Here is a 12,641-nt window from a genome sequence, read left to right as displayed (position 1 = left end):
GATTTCTATCTAGGGTCATTTTCCTCCTGCCTGAAGAGCATCCTTTACTATTTCCTCTAGCATAGATCTATGGGTAATATATTCTCTCAGCTTTTGTTTGCTTAAAAATTTTATTCACCTTTATTTTTGAAGGATATTTTCACTGAGTGTAGAAGCACCAAATGCTGGCTCACCTCTCTTGGCCTTTCAACTTTTCCAAATCTTGGCCCTCAAAATTCTCAGACGTAATGTCCCTCTGATGCCTTCAAAGAGATGTGCGTGCGTGTGTGTGTGCATGTGTGTATATGTATGTGTTGTTTAGTCCACCTTTTCTAAGTGTTCCCGGTGAGAGGGTGGATCTAAGAAACCTAGGTTGCCGTTGCTAGAAGCAGAAGTGCTGGAAGCATTTAGCACAGTACAGAACACATTGTCAAGAACTTAATCAATGTTCTTTGTTTTACTTTCCAGGTCTGTTTTCTCTTACTAGACTGTAAACTCTTTGAGGGCAGTGACCATGCCTAAGTCTTTATGTATCCTTATTCTTTATATTTGGCACAGGATCTGGTTGTTATTAAGGAATGGTTAAATGGCTGACTATGCCACGACCTCTTCTATGGCTTGGCCTTCACCTTTGAAATCTCTGTGTTTCTAAGAGAGGTTTTCTCAACCTCAACACTGTTGACATTTGGGGCTAGGTGATTCTTGGTTGTGGGGGCTGTCCTGTGCTTTTTGTCCTGTGTAGGATATTTTGTAGCATCCGTAGCCTTTACCCTCAAGATGCCAATAGCACCCACCCCCAGTTGTGGCCACTGAAAATGTCTCTAGACATTTGCAACTATTCTAGGGGGCAAAATTGCCTCTGGTTGAGAACCACTAGGGTAATGCATGTGGTGCTCCATAAGGCCATTCAACACGACTCAGTGTTTTGCATTTGTGTTTTCTAATGCTGACTTTCCTTTAAATCATAGGGTTTGAAACTGCCAAGTCTTTTGCCCTCCATGGTGCACATGTGATCCTGGCCTGTAGGAATATGACAAGAGCCAATGAAGCCGTGTCACGCATTTTAGGAGAATGGGTAAGCAAGTACTTGACTGTTTTTTTTTTTTAATCGTCAAATACACACGCCGGTATAAACACATGGAGGTTTTAGTTCCGTGCGTAAAGTTTGTTGCTCTTAGACTAATGTTTTCTTTTCATTTTCACTTTGTTTACTTTATGAATGAGAAGACAAGCAAGCCCGTTACTATCCACACATTTGTTTATAGTTCATTGTCAGTGTCATCTGCTTGATTAGTCAGAGGTTTGAGAATGTTTATGCATTTAGTTCATTTATTAAGAAAAATAAAATGTGGTTAACGCCCATAAATACAGCTAAGAGGTTGTTTTGCTTATGGTTTTTAGGATTAGAAAGGATTAGAAAGGAGCAAGCTTTAACCCTGTGTCTGGTTTTTCCTTTTTGCTTTTCTCTCTCTGTATAGATGTTGGTGTTGATATGTCTTTGCACAAACATTTACTGAGGGCTTACCGTGCTCTTGGGGCTGAGGATATAGCATCACACAAAACAAAATCCCTGCCCTCCTGGGCTTAGCTTCTAGGTGGGAGAAATAGGCCATAAAGAGATAATTACCTTTCATATTTAACATAATGTCAGGTCATTATAAATACAGCGAAGGACAGTGAAGCAGAGTGAGGGATGAGGAGTGACAGTGTGAACTATTTTAGATTGGGTGGTCGGCAGAGACCCCTCTAAAGTCGTGACACTTGATCTGAGACATGAATGAAGTAACGAAGTAAGCTGTGTGAAAGAGGAAGTACTTTCTAAGCAGTGGGAACAGCATGTGCAAAGGCACAGAGGTAGGAGCATGCCTGGAGGATTCAAGGATCAGCAGGGAGCTAGTGTGGCTGGAGGCTCGTGGAAGGGGAGATGTTACAGAGGTGCTCTGAGGGCGTTACATAGGGCTCAGGGTCAGTGGTGAGGAAGACATCAGAGGGTTTGAGCCAGAGAGTGACACAGGCTGATTGATTTTTTAACATGATCACTGGGCTTCAGCATGACGTATAGACTGCATTCATTCATTCATGTCATTCATTCACATATTTATGAAGTGTATCATTGTCGTAGGTACTGGGGGGGTCTACTGTTAAGGAAGAACGGATATTACCACTGTCTTTGTAGAGCTTTCAGCCTAGAGTGGAAGTCAGATTTAACCCAAGAAATGTAATCATCCATGTAAACTTGCAACGGTGGTAAGTGGTACTATGAAGAATGTGGTATTCCAACATAGTGAATAATGCCAGGGAGGTGGGGATGTTCAGAATCTCCGAGAAAGAAGTAAGTGAGCTGAGATCTCCAGAAAGACCAGGGGGAGGGTGGAGAAGAGTCAAACCAGGCAGAGGGAATGGCCTGTGGAGTGGCCCTGGGAGAAGGAGGAGGAGAAGACAGTCACGTGGCTGGGGGCAGAGCGTGAAGGGGGTCGGATAAATCTTGCCAAGACTGTCTTCATTTTCTGAGCACCGTGGAAGATTTCTTGCCATCTGAAGAAATAGACCACGATTTGTTTAAGAGAATGTCTGGTGTTCTGGACTGAAAGTCAAGAAAAGGAAGATTTGTTTCTCCTTTTTAGGTATATTTCAAATGAAATATTTCAAAGTCAGTATGTTTCAAATGAACACTTTTCTTGAGCTCACTGGATTCATTATTTTGGGTTAAATTAAAAAAGCAAATCAGTTTTTTCTGATTATTTTAGCATCGTTCTAATGTAATAAAAAAGTAATAACCGCTATTAGGTGGTATGGTAGTCATCTTTAGAGATATATAAGGAGATCAAATGGTAATACATGCATATGGTTTGCATCTTCATACAGAATTGGATGGTATAAAATTGAAAGGGAAAGTCCTTCCCAATGCTTCTCTTGGAGGGCAAATATTATTAACCATTTCTTGTGTATTCTTCCAGAAAAAGATTGTATATCCTAGAAAACACACTCACATGCTGTTATGTACTTTGATTTTTTCGCTTAATACTATAGGAGGTCTTTTCTTCTCAGTACGTATAGATCTGCCTCGTTGTTTTTAACTGCTGTATAATATTCCATCCTGTGCTTATGCTATAATTTATTTAATCAGTCTCCCTTTTTGCTGGACATTTAGGTTGTTTTCATTATTTTGCTATTGGCTTAAAGTTCGGTGTCTCTTTCATTTTCATTTCATCCAAAATTGGATCTAAACTATGCTGCAGTGAGTATTCTTGATATATGCTTTTGTGAGTACACCCATAAGGCAGAATCTTAGCAGTGGACTCATTGATTCAAAGCCATATGTGTTTACAATTTCGGTAGCACTTTCCCAGTTGCCATTTCATAGTGTTGTACCAATTTCTATCCCCACTGTCAATGTGGAAGAGTTCCTATGGTCTAGCAGCAGAGAGTGTCAAACTTGTAAAATTTTGCCCATTTGATGTTATATTTAAACGAGAAAAATCAAATTCCAGTAGCCCTTGTGATACTGTAATAACCACGTTGTACGATGATATTAATGTTTAAACCAGTCTTGGAAGATAATGCTAAAAGACAACTATTTATGCATTTTAAAAAGTGTCTTCCTTTTTCCTGATATGTGAGAACAGATTCATCTGTGTTTATCTCCTTATAACTATTGCTTGATGCTTGGAGGCAGAAATTGCTGTGTTCGCGCTAATCAACTCTGGGAGTTTGGCAAGTCTCTTAATGTATTTGGTGCCTCAGTTTCCTCATCTCTAACGAAGAACGTTGAATGGGATGATCTCAAAGACCCACCATTTCGTTTTTTTCCTTGCATTTTAAGGCGTAATTGGGTCCCTGGGAGTCAGTTTCAGATGACAGAACTTATCATTGTGTAGTTTGATTCTACCATGTAGTAACTTGGGGCCAACAAGCAATCAGCGCTCCCAGAGAAAGCATTATCCAAAAATATTCACTGTCAGGGACATGAGCAAAGGAAATGGGGATGAAAACAAAACTAACACTTACATGGCATTTCAAACATTAAAATCTGATTTTATAGGTTGTAGACTGAAGAAACCCCACCCTTTTATCGTCTCTCCCCTGTTCACCTGTTTTCTGTGAATCCCGTTGTACTATGTTCCTCATTCCCCTAGATTGTGATGACGGAAGGTCAAATTTAGCATCAAAAGCCATCGTTACCATTTCCTATCATTGCACAATTAACAGCGCTGAGTGTGTGAGAACCTGCCTTGGCGATCCACGTTGAGCTGGGGTCCCCATGCCCTTCCCCCCAGTCCCCACCCTCCATATGTGCTAGTCTGGTTTCCTTCAGGCCCTTCCTTACCTCATCTCTGCGCAGGGATTTTATCTGGCACATCATTAAATACCACCTTCTTGTGTTTCTCAAGGTCAATTTGATCGACTCCAGTTTTTCCAGCTGCTAGCCAACTTGACTGTGTTCATGCTTGATCTGGGATGAATCAGATCAGTAACGGATCCAGGAAGGCACTGCAACATATTGGCACTTCACAGGAGACTCTCAAAATGATCCAAAGTTTTTTGTTGCAGCAAAAGCTCACTCAGAAGTCTTTGGGCCTTTGGCTCAGTGTGGGCTCGCACGTGCCAATGTTCTGCGGGCCTTCTCAGCTCCAGAGATGGAGTTCATGCCTCCTTCTCCAACTTCTTCTTCCCTGCCTAGCCTTTTTCTTCCTGCCTTTACTGCACATTCTAGAATTGCTGTGTCCCAGAACATTCATGTCTGTCTCGAAGCCAGGGGAATGTTATTCTCACTCTCATCATGGGGAAGCTAACAACCACCATTTATGGTGTCTCTGTCATGCCCTGTGTCCCGGGCAAGGCACTTTATACCCCTAGTCAGGAGGATGCAAAAGCCTGGTTTTCTCCATTCTACGGAAGAGCCAGTGGAAGGATCAGAAGGGTGAAGAGACTCACCCAGAGTCGCACAGCTGGTGACTGCAGAGGCAGGCTCCTGGCATGGTTGGTCCATCTGGCCTCCAAACCTGGTCTGCCTACTCCACTCCACGACCCAGCTTTTATGCTGCATCCAGCATCATGTCCGTTCATTGCCTTTCAGGCTTTGCTTTCAAAATTGCTAGATGCTATTTGAGTGATTCATTTTAGGATTAATCACATTTCTCAGAGGAAGCAACTCTGATCTACCTTATTGTCTCAAGCAATCCCTTTGCATTCAAGATATCGTTTATAGAGTTCCCAAACCACTTTTGGGGAGATCCAGCTATTTAGTAAAATATCACTTAAATGAAAACACATTCCGTAAGGAATTATATTGAAAGCCTCTATGTAATTACTACTAATAATAATTATTTCGTGGGAAAATGCCCTCCTGCTGAGATGTTTTGGTTGCTACACATTAGAAATAAGAGAAGAATTGAAAACAATTAAAATTGGCTAACATGGACAGTGCAGAAGTAAACCACCTCCTTGAAAAGTTAATCCATTTAGCATAATTAAAAGGGAACGGAGGATAGTGAGGTCCATCAGCCCCCCAATCATAGTTAAATAAAATGTCTCTGGGAATGGGGTTCATGCCTATGTTGTTAAGCAGTCCACCATACGAGGATGTGGCCTACCTCATTCACATCCTTATGTGGATTATAGACTACTGTCCGTCTTAGACCTCTTAGACAAGCACCTAATTTTTCCATATGGCTGGCTGAGTAGGTAGCGTATCTTCCTATTTTCAGGATAGAGTGGATTCTCTTTTATTTAGCAGCGTGGTCTGTATGTTAGGATTCCAGTGAGTTCTCTAAGTCTGGGATGCTGATAGGTGTGTCTGAATCCCTTCAGTGCAGTGGTTTATACTTTCCTTTACTCAACATGTATTTATTGGAGTGGGGTTTTGTTGTTCTATCTATGGAGGTCTGGCATGTGCCCCTCTCCATCCTGAGATCTGAGGACCTCCAACGGGCATTGTATGTGAAGAGCAATAGCTGATTAGATATCAAAATGCACTTTATAGACAGCCACAACGAGACCCAAAGTCCCGACGTATAGCTCTTGAAAGGTCTAAGTGGGGCTCCCACTTCCTCCTTGCTCTCAGCTTATTACAGTATCTAAATTTTAGATTCCTAAAACTTGGGATCTAAAACTTCTGGTCCTAACGAGGAAGGAAGTTGGGCCAGCCCCGTGGCTTAGTGGTTAAGTGCGCGCGCTCCGCTGCTGGCGGCCCGGGTTCGGATCCCGGGCGCGCACCGACGCACTGCTTCTCTGGCCATGCTGAGGCCGTGTCCCACATACAGTAAGTAGAAGGTACTCTCAGATTAAAAAAAAAAAAAAAGGGAGGAAGGAAGTTGAATAGAGCTGGAGCAGATGGGCCTGAGGTCACCCAGCTACCTACCAGTTTGTGCAGGAGAAGGGGTGGGTTCATGGAAGGGGGTGGGAGAAGGGATCAAAAGAGAAGAAGGGATTGTTTAGAGTGGCCAACCTGCCTCACGTGTGCCAGGCCCTTACTAGATCTGCTTATCATGTAAAGAGTGGAACAGGAAGTATAAGAGAGCTCACGTATGGGGGCTGTCCATTAGTGAAATGCCCACTGAATGTTCTGATGCTCTAGCATCCACTGGGGATTGAGATACCAATGAGTTGGGCGGAAGTGGGCTGGCCTGGGAAGAGAGGCTGATGGCCCTCCCTTGGAGTTATGTGACCCTCTCCTGATTCCTCAGAATGTGTCTTGGGCCCATTCCCCCGTCATAAGGGCGAAATGACCTAAGTATGTTTAGTTTGGTGAGAAGCTTTGGTCCCCAAGGAAGACTTCAAGCCCAAACTTTTCTAACTTGTGTTTGTGTGTGTGTGTGTGTGTGTGTGTGTGTGTGTGTGTGTGAGGAAAATTGGCCCTGAGCTAACATCTGTTGGCAATCTTCCTCTTTTTGCTTGAGGAAGATTGTCCCTGAGCTAACATCTGTGCCAGTCTTCCTCTATTTTGTATATAGGATGCTGCCACAGCATGGCTTGACGAGCAGTGTGTAGGTCCACGCCCGGGATTTGAACCTGTGAACCCTGGGCCGCCAAAGCAGAGTGTGCAAACTTAAGCACTATGCCACCAGCCTGGCCCCCCTATCTTGTCTTTTTTTTTTTTGGTAGGGAAGATTAGCCCTGAGCTAACATCTGCTGCCAATCCTCCTCTTTTTGCTGAGGAAGATTGGCCCTAAGCTAACATCTGTGGCCATCTTCCTCTATTTTATATATGGGACGCCTGCCACAGCATGGCTTGATAAGCGGTGCCTGGGTTCGTGCCTGGGACCTGAACCTGCGAACCCCAGGCCGCCGGAGTGGAGCTTGCAAACTTAACCATTACACTACCGGGCAGGCCCCTAACTTGTCTTTTTATATGGCCTAGACTTAAATCTTCCTAGGGACTGGTTAGGATGACATGTCATTGGCCAGGAGAATGCAACAGGGATCTAGCTCAGCTGCTCTTGTTTTCTCATGGATATTTAACCAAGATTCTCAAGAGCCCCGGAGAAGGCAGGCTGGGTGTTCTTTAAGATGCTTCCTGGGCAGATGTCCCTTGTGGGGGGCAAATCATCTCCAGTTGATAACCCTACTTTAAAATATGCTGTATTATAATGGCAAAGATTAGAAGCAGACACACTCTATGACCTTGGGCAAGTTTCTTAATTTCTCTAAACCTTAGTTTCTTCATCTGTAAAATCCGAATACTAATATCTATTCCAGGAGGTATAGGTGGCTATGAGTGTTAAGTGCATTGACTGCATGTGTGTTTAGCACATTGCTGGGGATAGATTAAGTTTTAGCTGCTATTAATAGCAATAATAATAATAATGTCTTATTCATACATGAAAGTACGAAGTGATGCTTACTTTTCTTAACCTCTCCAAGCAGCTGAAAGAGGAGCTGTAGGGAGGATGTTTATCAGCATGATTCAAATGGAGTTGCAATGAATTGTTTCTCTATCTTCATCTGTCTGGACTCCTACATTTTAATAGATGTGTATTTAGTTTGTTGATTAGTATTTTCCAGTGAAGCTTATATTAGCACTCAACTGTCATTTGAAAAGCCATCTTAATTATTTATGTGATTGCTTTTTCTTTTGTATTTACAAAGAAATACACTTTGCATATATTTAGGAAAGATGATTAAGGGATCAGTCATCAGGAACAGCAAGCAATGGTTTATATCAAAATGGTTATTGAGAAAGCAAGGAGATGAGGGGTAAAAAGAAAAGATTTATTAGTCAGAGGTAATAGAACATGCATGTTTTAGGGAGAGAGCACATGCTCGGTTGATTGTCACCACACAGTTTGATGCTGGAGAGACTGAAGTGTTGTAATTATTCTAGTTTTCAATAGAGTTGATACCAGGTCTATTTATCTAGTTGGAGTGAAGGCATGTGGAAAGCTGACAGTATTAGGTCATATTGTAGCCTCATTGATAAGCACTGGAGATAATGATTTTAATATTATTTTCTGATATGGAGTACTTGGTACCCACCAATGTATTAGGCACGTAGGTTCGACACTTTGCTGTGCTTTTCATGGATACTGACACCCTGTGTTTTCATGACACAATATTAAGGAGTGATGGGCTAGGATGCTGAGTAATAAATAAATTGCTTGCACTTTTAAGAACCGCTGGAGAAATCCAGCCTCCTTCAAATCCACTCAGCGACTTTATGATCTGGTATAGCTTTGGTATTTGTGGGAATTTCCCCCAACCTCCTTTGATAATAAAAGCTTAAATCCCATAATTTGCCTTCACAGATCAAAGGCCTTAGGTGGGATGCTTTCTTTTATGTGATGTGTGTAGGCTGGGGGGGAGGTGTGCTGCACATGGGGTGGATAATTTACAAGCCTTACGCCTGTCTAAGCCGGTGACTTGGATCAGAAAAGATGATTGTTATTCAACGCATCACAAGTTATAGGACTCATCTCCATTGTTTTGAATGATCTTCAGCTAAACAAAAATATAAAAACTATTAATATTATTAATAGTTATAGATTATTGGGAAAAGTTCATCCTAAATCAGCTGCTGGATTTGTTCCTCATTTCTTTGCTTTAAAAATTGTTTTTATGTATAGTATTGGATTTTCAATAAATAAAGTATGATATAAACAAGTCTGGGAACCAGCAAGAACTATATAAACCACTAGCTTAAATCAATAAGCACACACACATACATTCAAATGTAAAGTTCTAGAGTTCTCCCTTGGGACATTTTGGTTTACAAAATATCATATTATTATTGTCACCTGCAGGTGGGGTTGGGTATTCATGTGTATTTCCGTACTAAGCACTGTTTATTGCATTTAGCAATGAGATATTTATGTTGTGTGTTAAATCCATTTTGCAGATGAGGCGTTAGAGGCTAGAGGAGGGGAAAAGGCTTGCCTAAGCTGATACAGCTGGAAGCTATGTGGTCGATCCAGAATTTGAAGGCATATTTATCTGACCCCAATGCCATCTTGTCACCCAATCCAAAATTCCTGGTGTGCGTTGTGTCGGAAGACTGTCCTTTCTTTTTCAACGACTTAGCCAAAGATTGTGTTCATGGAGATGTGCATGTTTATGTATAAATGTTTCTCTGTTCATGATAGGAGGGTGCCTGTGGTTCTCTAGTCAAGAGAACTTCCTGGGTGGCTTTTTGTAATCTGATGGAGTTGATGAACCTCTTCTCACTAAAAGAAGCTCTTTCCTTCCCAGACTTCCATTTAAGTGGTATATAGTGTATTTTCTGTTCTATTTAAGTTGGCTATTTGATCTTCCTTATAGTGGGCCCAGGAAAGATTCTTTATCAGATCATAAATTATTCATCCCCCTCATGGACATAATCAGTTGCTAAAATATTCTGAGTTTTCTCTGTCTCCAGGATGCCTAAAACTTGTGCTTAGTATTTATCCTCTAAATTTTCCATTTCATTTCTCATTCCAAAAATTTTGCGTTGACTTAGTCTTGATGTTATTCATTGTTCCTTTGATGACCATCTCTGTGTCTTCCTTTTTGGTTTTTTTTCCTGTCCACCGCTTGCAATCTTGGACTGAATCTTTCAAACTTTATAGCCATTGTAACCTTTGTATAACAAGGGCTCTGATTATCCACAGAATTTTCAAGAGTGAAAGTCAAGCACAGGTGGCCAGCTCCAAGCCATCACTCCCAATCATGTGAAAGCCAAAGTAGATACATCCTTTCATTAATTCGGGGTTCGCTGAGTTATTATTAAGCAATTGTGACATAGTTTGAAGAGACGGATTCCATCTTCAGATGGTGTTCAGCCAATGGCTAAAAGGCCTGCGTCTGCCACTAGGCATTTAGGCTCTGTTATTTAAGAGGGGAAAAATATGCTTGAGACTGTTTTATCTTTTTGTGTGTGTGGGTGAGGAATAATTAGCCCTCAGCTAACATCTATTGCCAATCCTCCTCTTTTTGCTGAGGAAGATTGGCCCTGAGCTAACATCCGTGCCCATCTTCCTCTACTTTATATGGGACACCCCTACAGCATGGCTCCACAAACAGTGCATTGGTCTGCTCCTGGGATCTGAACCTGCGAACCATGGGCCACTGAAGTGGCGCATGTGAACTTAACTACTATGCCACCGGGCTGGCCCCTGAGACTGTTTTTCATATTTATTATGGGGCATTTCCAGAGAGTCTCAGACATAGCAGGTGTTAGATTAAACAGAGAGGAGAAACAGTCCTTATGCCAATAAAACCTCCTACGTGAGGACAAATAGAGATACAGCTGTAGACGAGGCAGCCAGTCTCAGAACGCGGCAGCACACACTGTAATAGGTTGAAGTTTATTTTAACCATATACTTAAAATAGACTAATTTTTAATTTATATGGAGACAGCCCAGTAGTGTAGAGGGAGCCCCAGTTTTGGAGTCCTGTAGACCTGAGATTATATGCTGGTTTGAACAAGTGCTCACTGGGTATCCCTGGGCACATTGGTTCATCTCTTTGAACCTTGCTTTATTTACCTGCAGAATGGTGCTACTAATGGCTCTCAGGGTCATCTTTGGGATGAAATGAAACCACACACATACTCTCTTTTATAGAACCTGGTACTTAGTAAAGACTCCGAAAATGGAAGCTTTCAGCTTTCCGAAAATGGAAGCTTCCAGAGAAGCTGACTTGTTCTCAATAGAGATCCCTAAAATAGACAGATACTCTCAGAAACTTTGTTGGAAAATGTGTTTCCTCTTCTGGCTTTTTTTTTTAAATAAATGATCAGAGTATTAGGAAGTAGCCAAGCCTTTCTTCATCTTTGCATCGATATGTCAGTTAATAGTGAGATGAGCTGAGGTAAGGAGCCGGGGGTTCCTTCCATCCCTAGCGGGCTGGAGAGGTGACCATTCACACTCCTGGTGCCCACGCCCTGGTATGGAGCTGGCTGGCCTTCCGCAGAGGCTGGGTTAGCATGAGAGAGAAGTGGAGTTGGCAGAACCAAATCTATGCTTCCAGGGGACTCACCTGCAACTAGTCCCTGCCGCTTAGTCGACTGGGGCATGAGGATGTAACTAGATTTTGAAGACCCTAAAAAGGGAAGCCTTAGAAGTGGCTGTTGTGGTTTTAAAATCTGTCCACCAATTCTTTGATACTCTTCCTTTTAAGAGGTGGAGCCTCATTCTCCTCCCCTTGAGTGTGGGCTGAACTTAGTGACTCACTCTTAATGAATAGAATGTGGCAGAATTGATGGAGTATGACTCCCAGGACAGGTCATAGAAGGCATGCAGCACTCTCTTGGATTACTCACTCTGGGGAAGCTGGCTGCCGTGTTGTGAGGATGCTCCAGCATCCCTATGGAAAGGCTGATGTGACAGAGAACTGAGGCCTCCAGCCAACAGCCTCATGACTAAGCCCTCTTGGAATCCTCCAGCTTAGTCAAGCCTGCAGATGGCCACAGCCCCAGCTGACAGATTGACGGCAACCTCGTGAGAGATCTCAAGTGAGATCCACCCAGAATTCCTGACCTATGGAAACTTGGTGAGATGCGAAATGCTTACTGTTTTAAGCCACTACACTTGGGGGAAACTTGTTATGTCACAATGGATAATGAACACAGGAGTTGTGGCCTTAAGGGGAAAAGGAGCTCTGAGAGAAACTGGACAGTGAGTTCAAAGGACAAGACATGAGGACTCAGGCAATGATTGTCTCTAAATGCAAAGAATCTTAAGTTCTTAGGGTTGCATCGGCCATCCGGGTCACCTTTCCTGACCTCTTTCCAGTACGCAGACCATTTACACAACATCCCTGAACAGAGATCATCCTGCTTTGACTTAAACTCTTCCAAGTGATGAGTAAGCTCCTCCCTCCCAAGGCAGCCCATCCTATTTCTGCACACCTCTTAATTAGAAAGTTCTCCCTTATATTGAAGGCAGAATCTTCCTCTGAGCATCTTCTACTCACCTGCCCTGGTTCTGCCCTCCGAGTTCCACTGGGCTGCCTTCTCATCAGAACCCAACTGATACTCACATCTCTCAAATTCCCTCAATAATAAATCCAAAGTTATTGAAGACGTCAGGTTACTAAAAGTTGGCAGTGAGGCTGGCCCCTCTCATTTCTTTGCAACCCCTGTCCCGCTTTTGTTATTGGAGTTTGGGATGTGCATGGTAAGGCTTGGCAGCTGGGGAGAACTCCGTCTGCTCTGGTATCCTTCAGCAGGCAGCAGATGTGGAGCCCA

At 42.7% G+C, this 12,641-nt stretch overlaps 1 protein-coding gene across 8 annotated transcripts in view; it reads left to right on the top strand.

Moving 5' to 3' along the window:
• WWOX (WW domain containing oxidoreductase) overlaps positions 1-12,641 on the top strand; it is a 950,804-nt gene that overhangs the window by 49,432 nt on the left and 888,731 nt on the right. For all 8 annotated transcript variants that reach the window (XM_004437087.3, XM_087419900.1, XM_087419898.1 and 5 more), the window contains exon 5: positions 948-1,054. In XM_004437087.3, coding sequence (XP_004437144.1) covers positions 948-1,054 — 107 coding nt within the window. The remainder of the gene's footprint in view (positions 1-947; positions 1,055-12,641) is intronic.

The sequence above is a fragment of the Ceratotherium simum genome, chromosome 30, assembly GCF_057802395.1.
Source record: "Ceratotherium simum simum isolate JZ-2026a chromosome 30, ASM5780239v1, whole genome shotgun sequence".
In the NCBI taxonomy this organism is placed as follows: Eukaryota; Metazoa; Chordata; class Mammalia; order Perissodactyla; family Rhinocerotidae; genus Ceratotherium; species Ceratotherium simum.
This window is presented reverse-complemented; position numbering and strand designations above follow the sequence as displayed.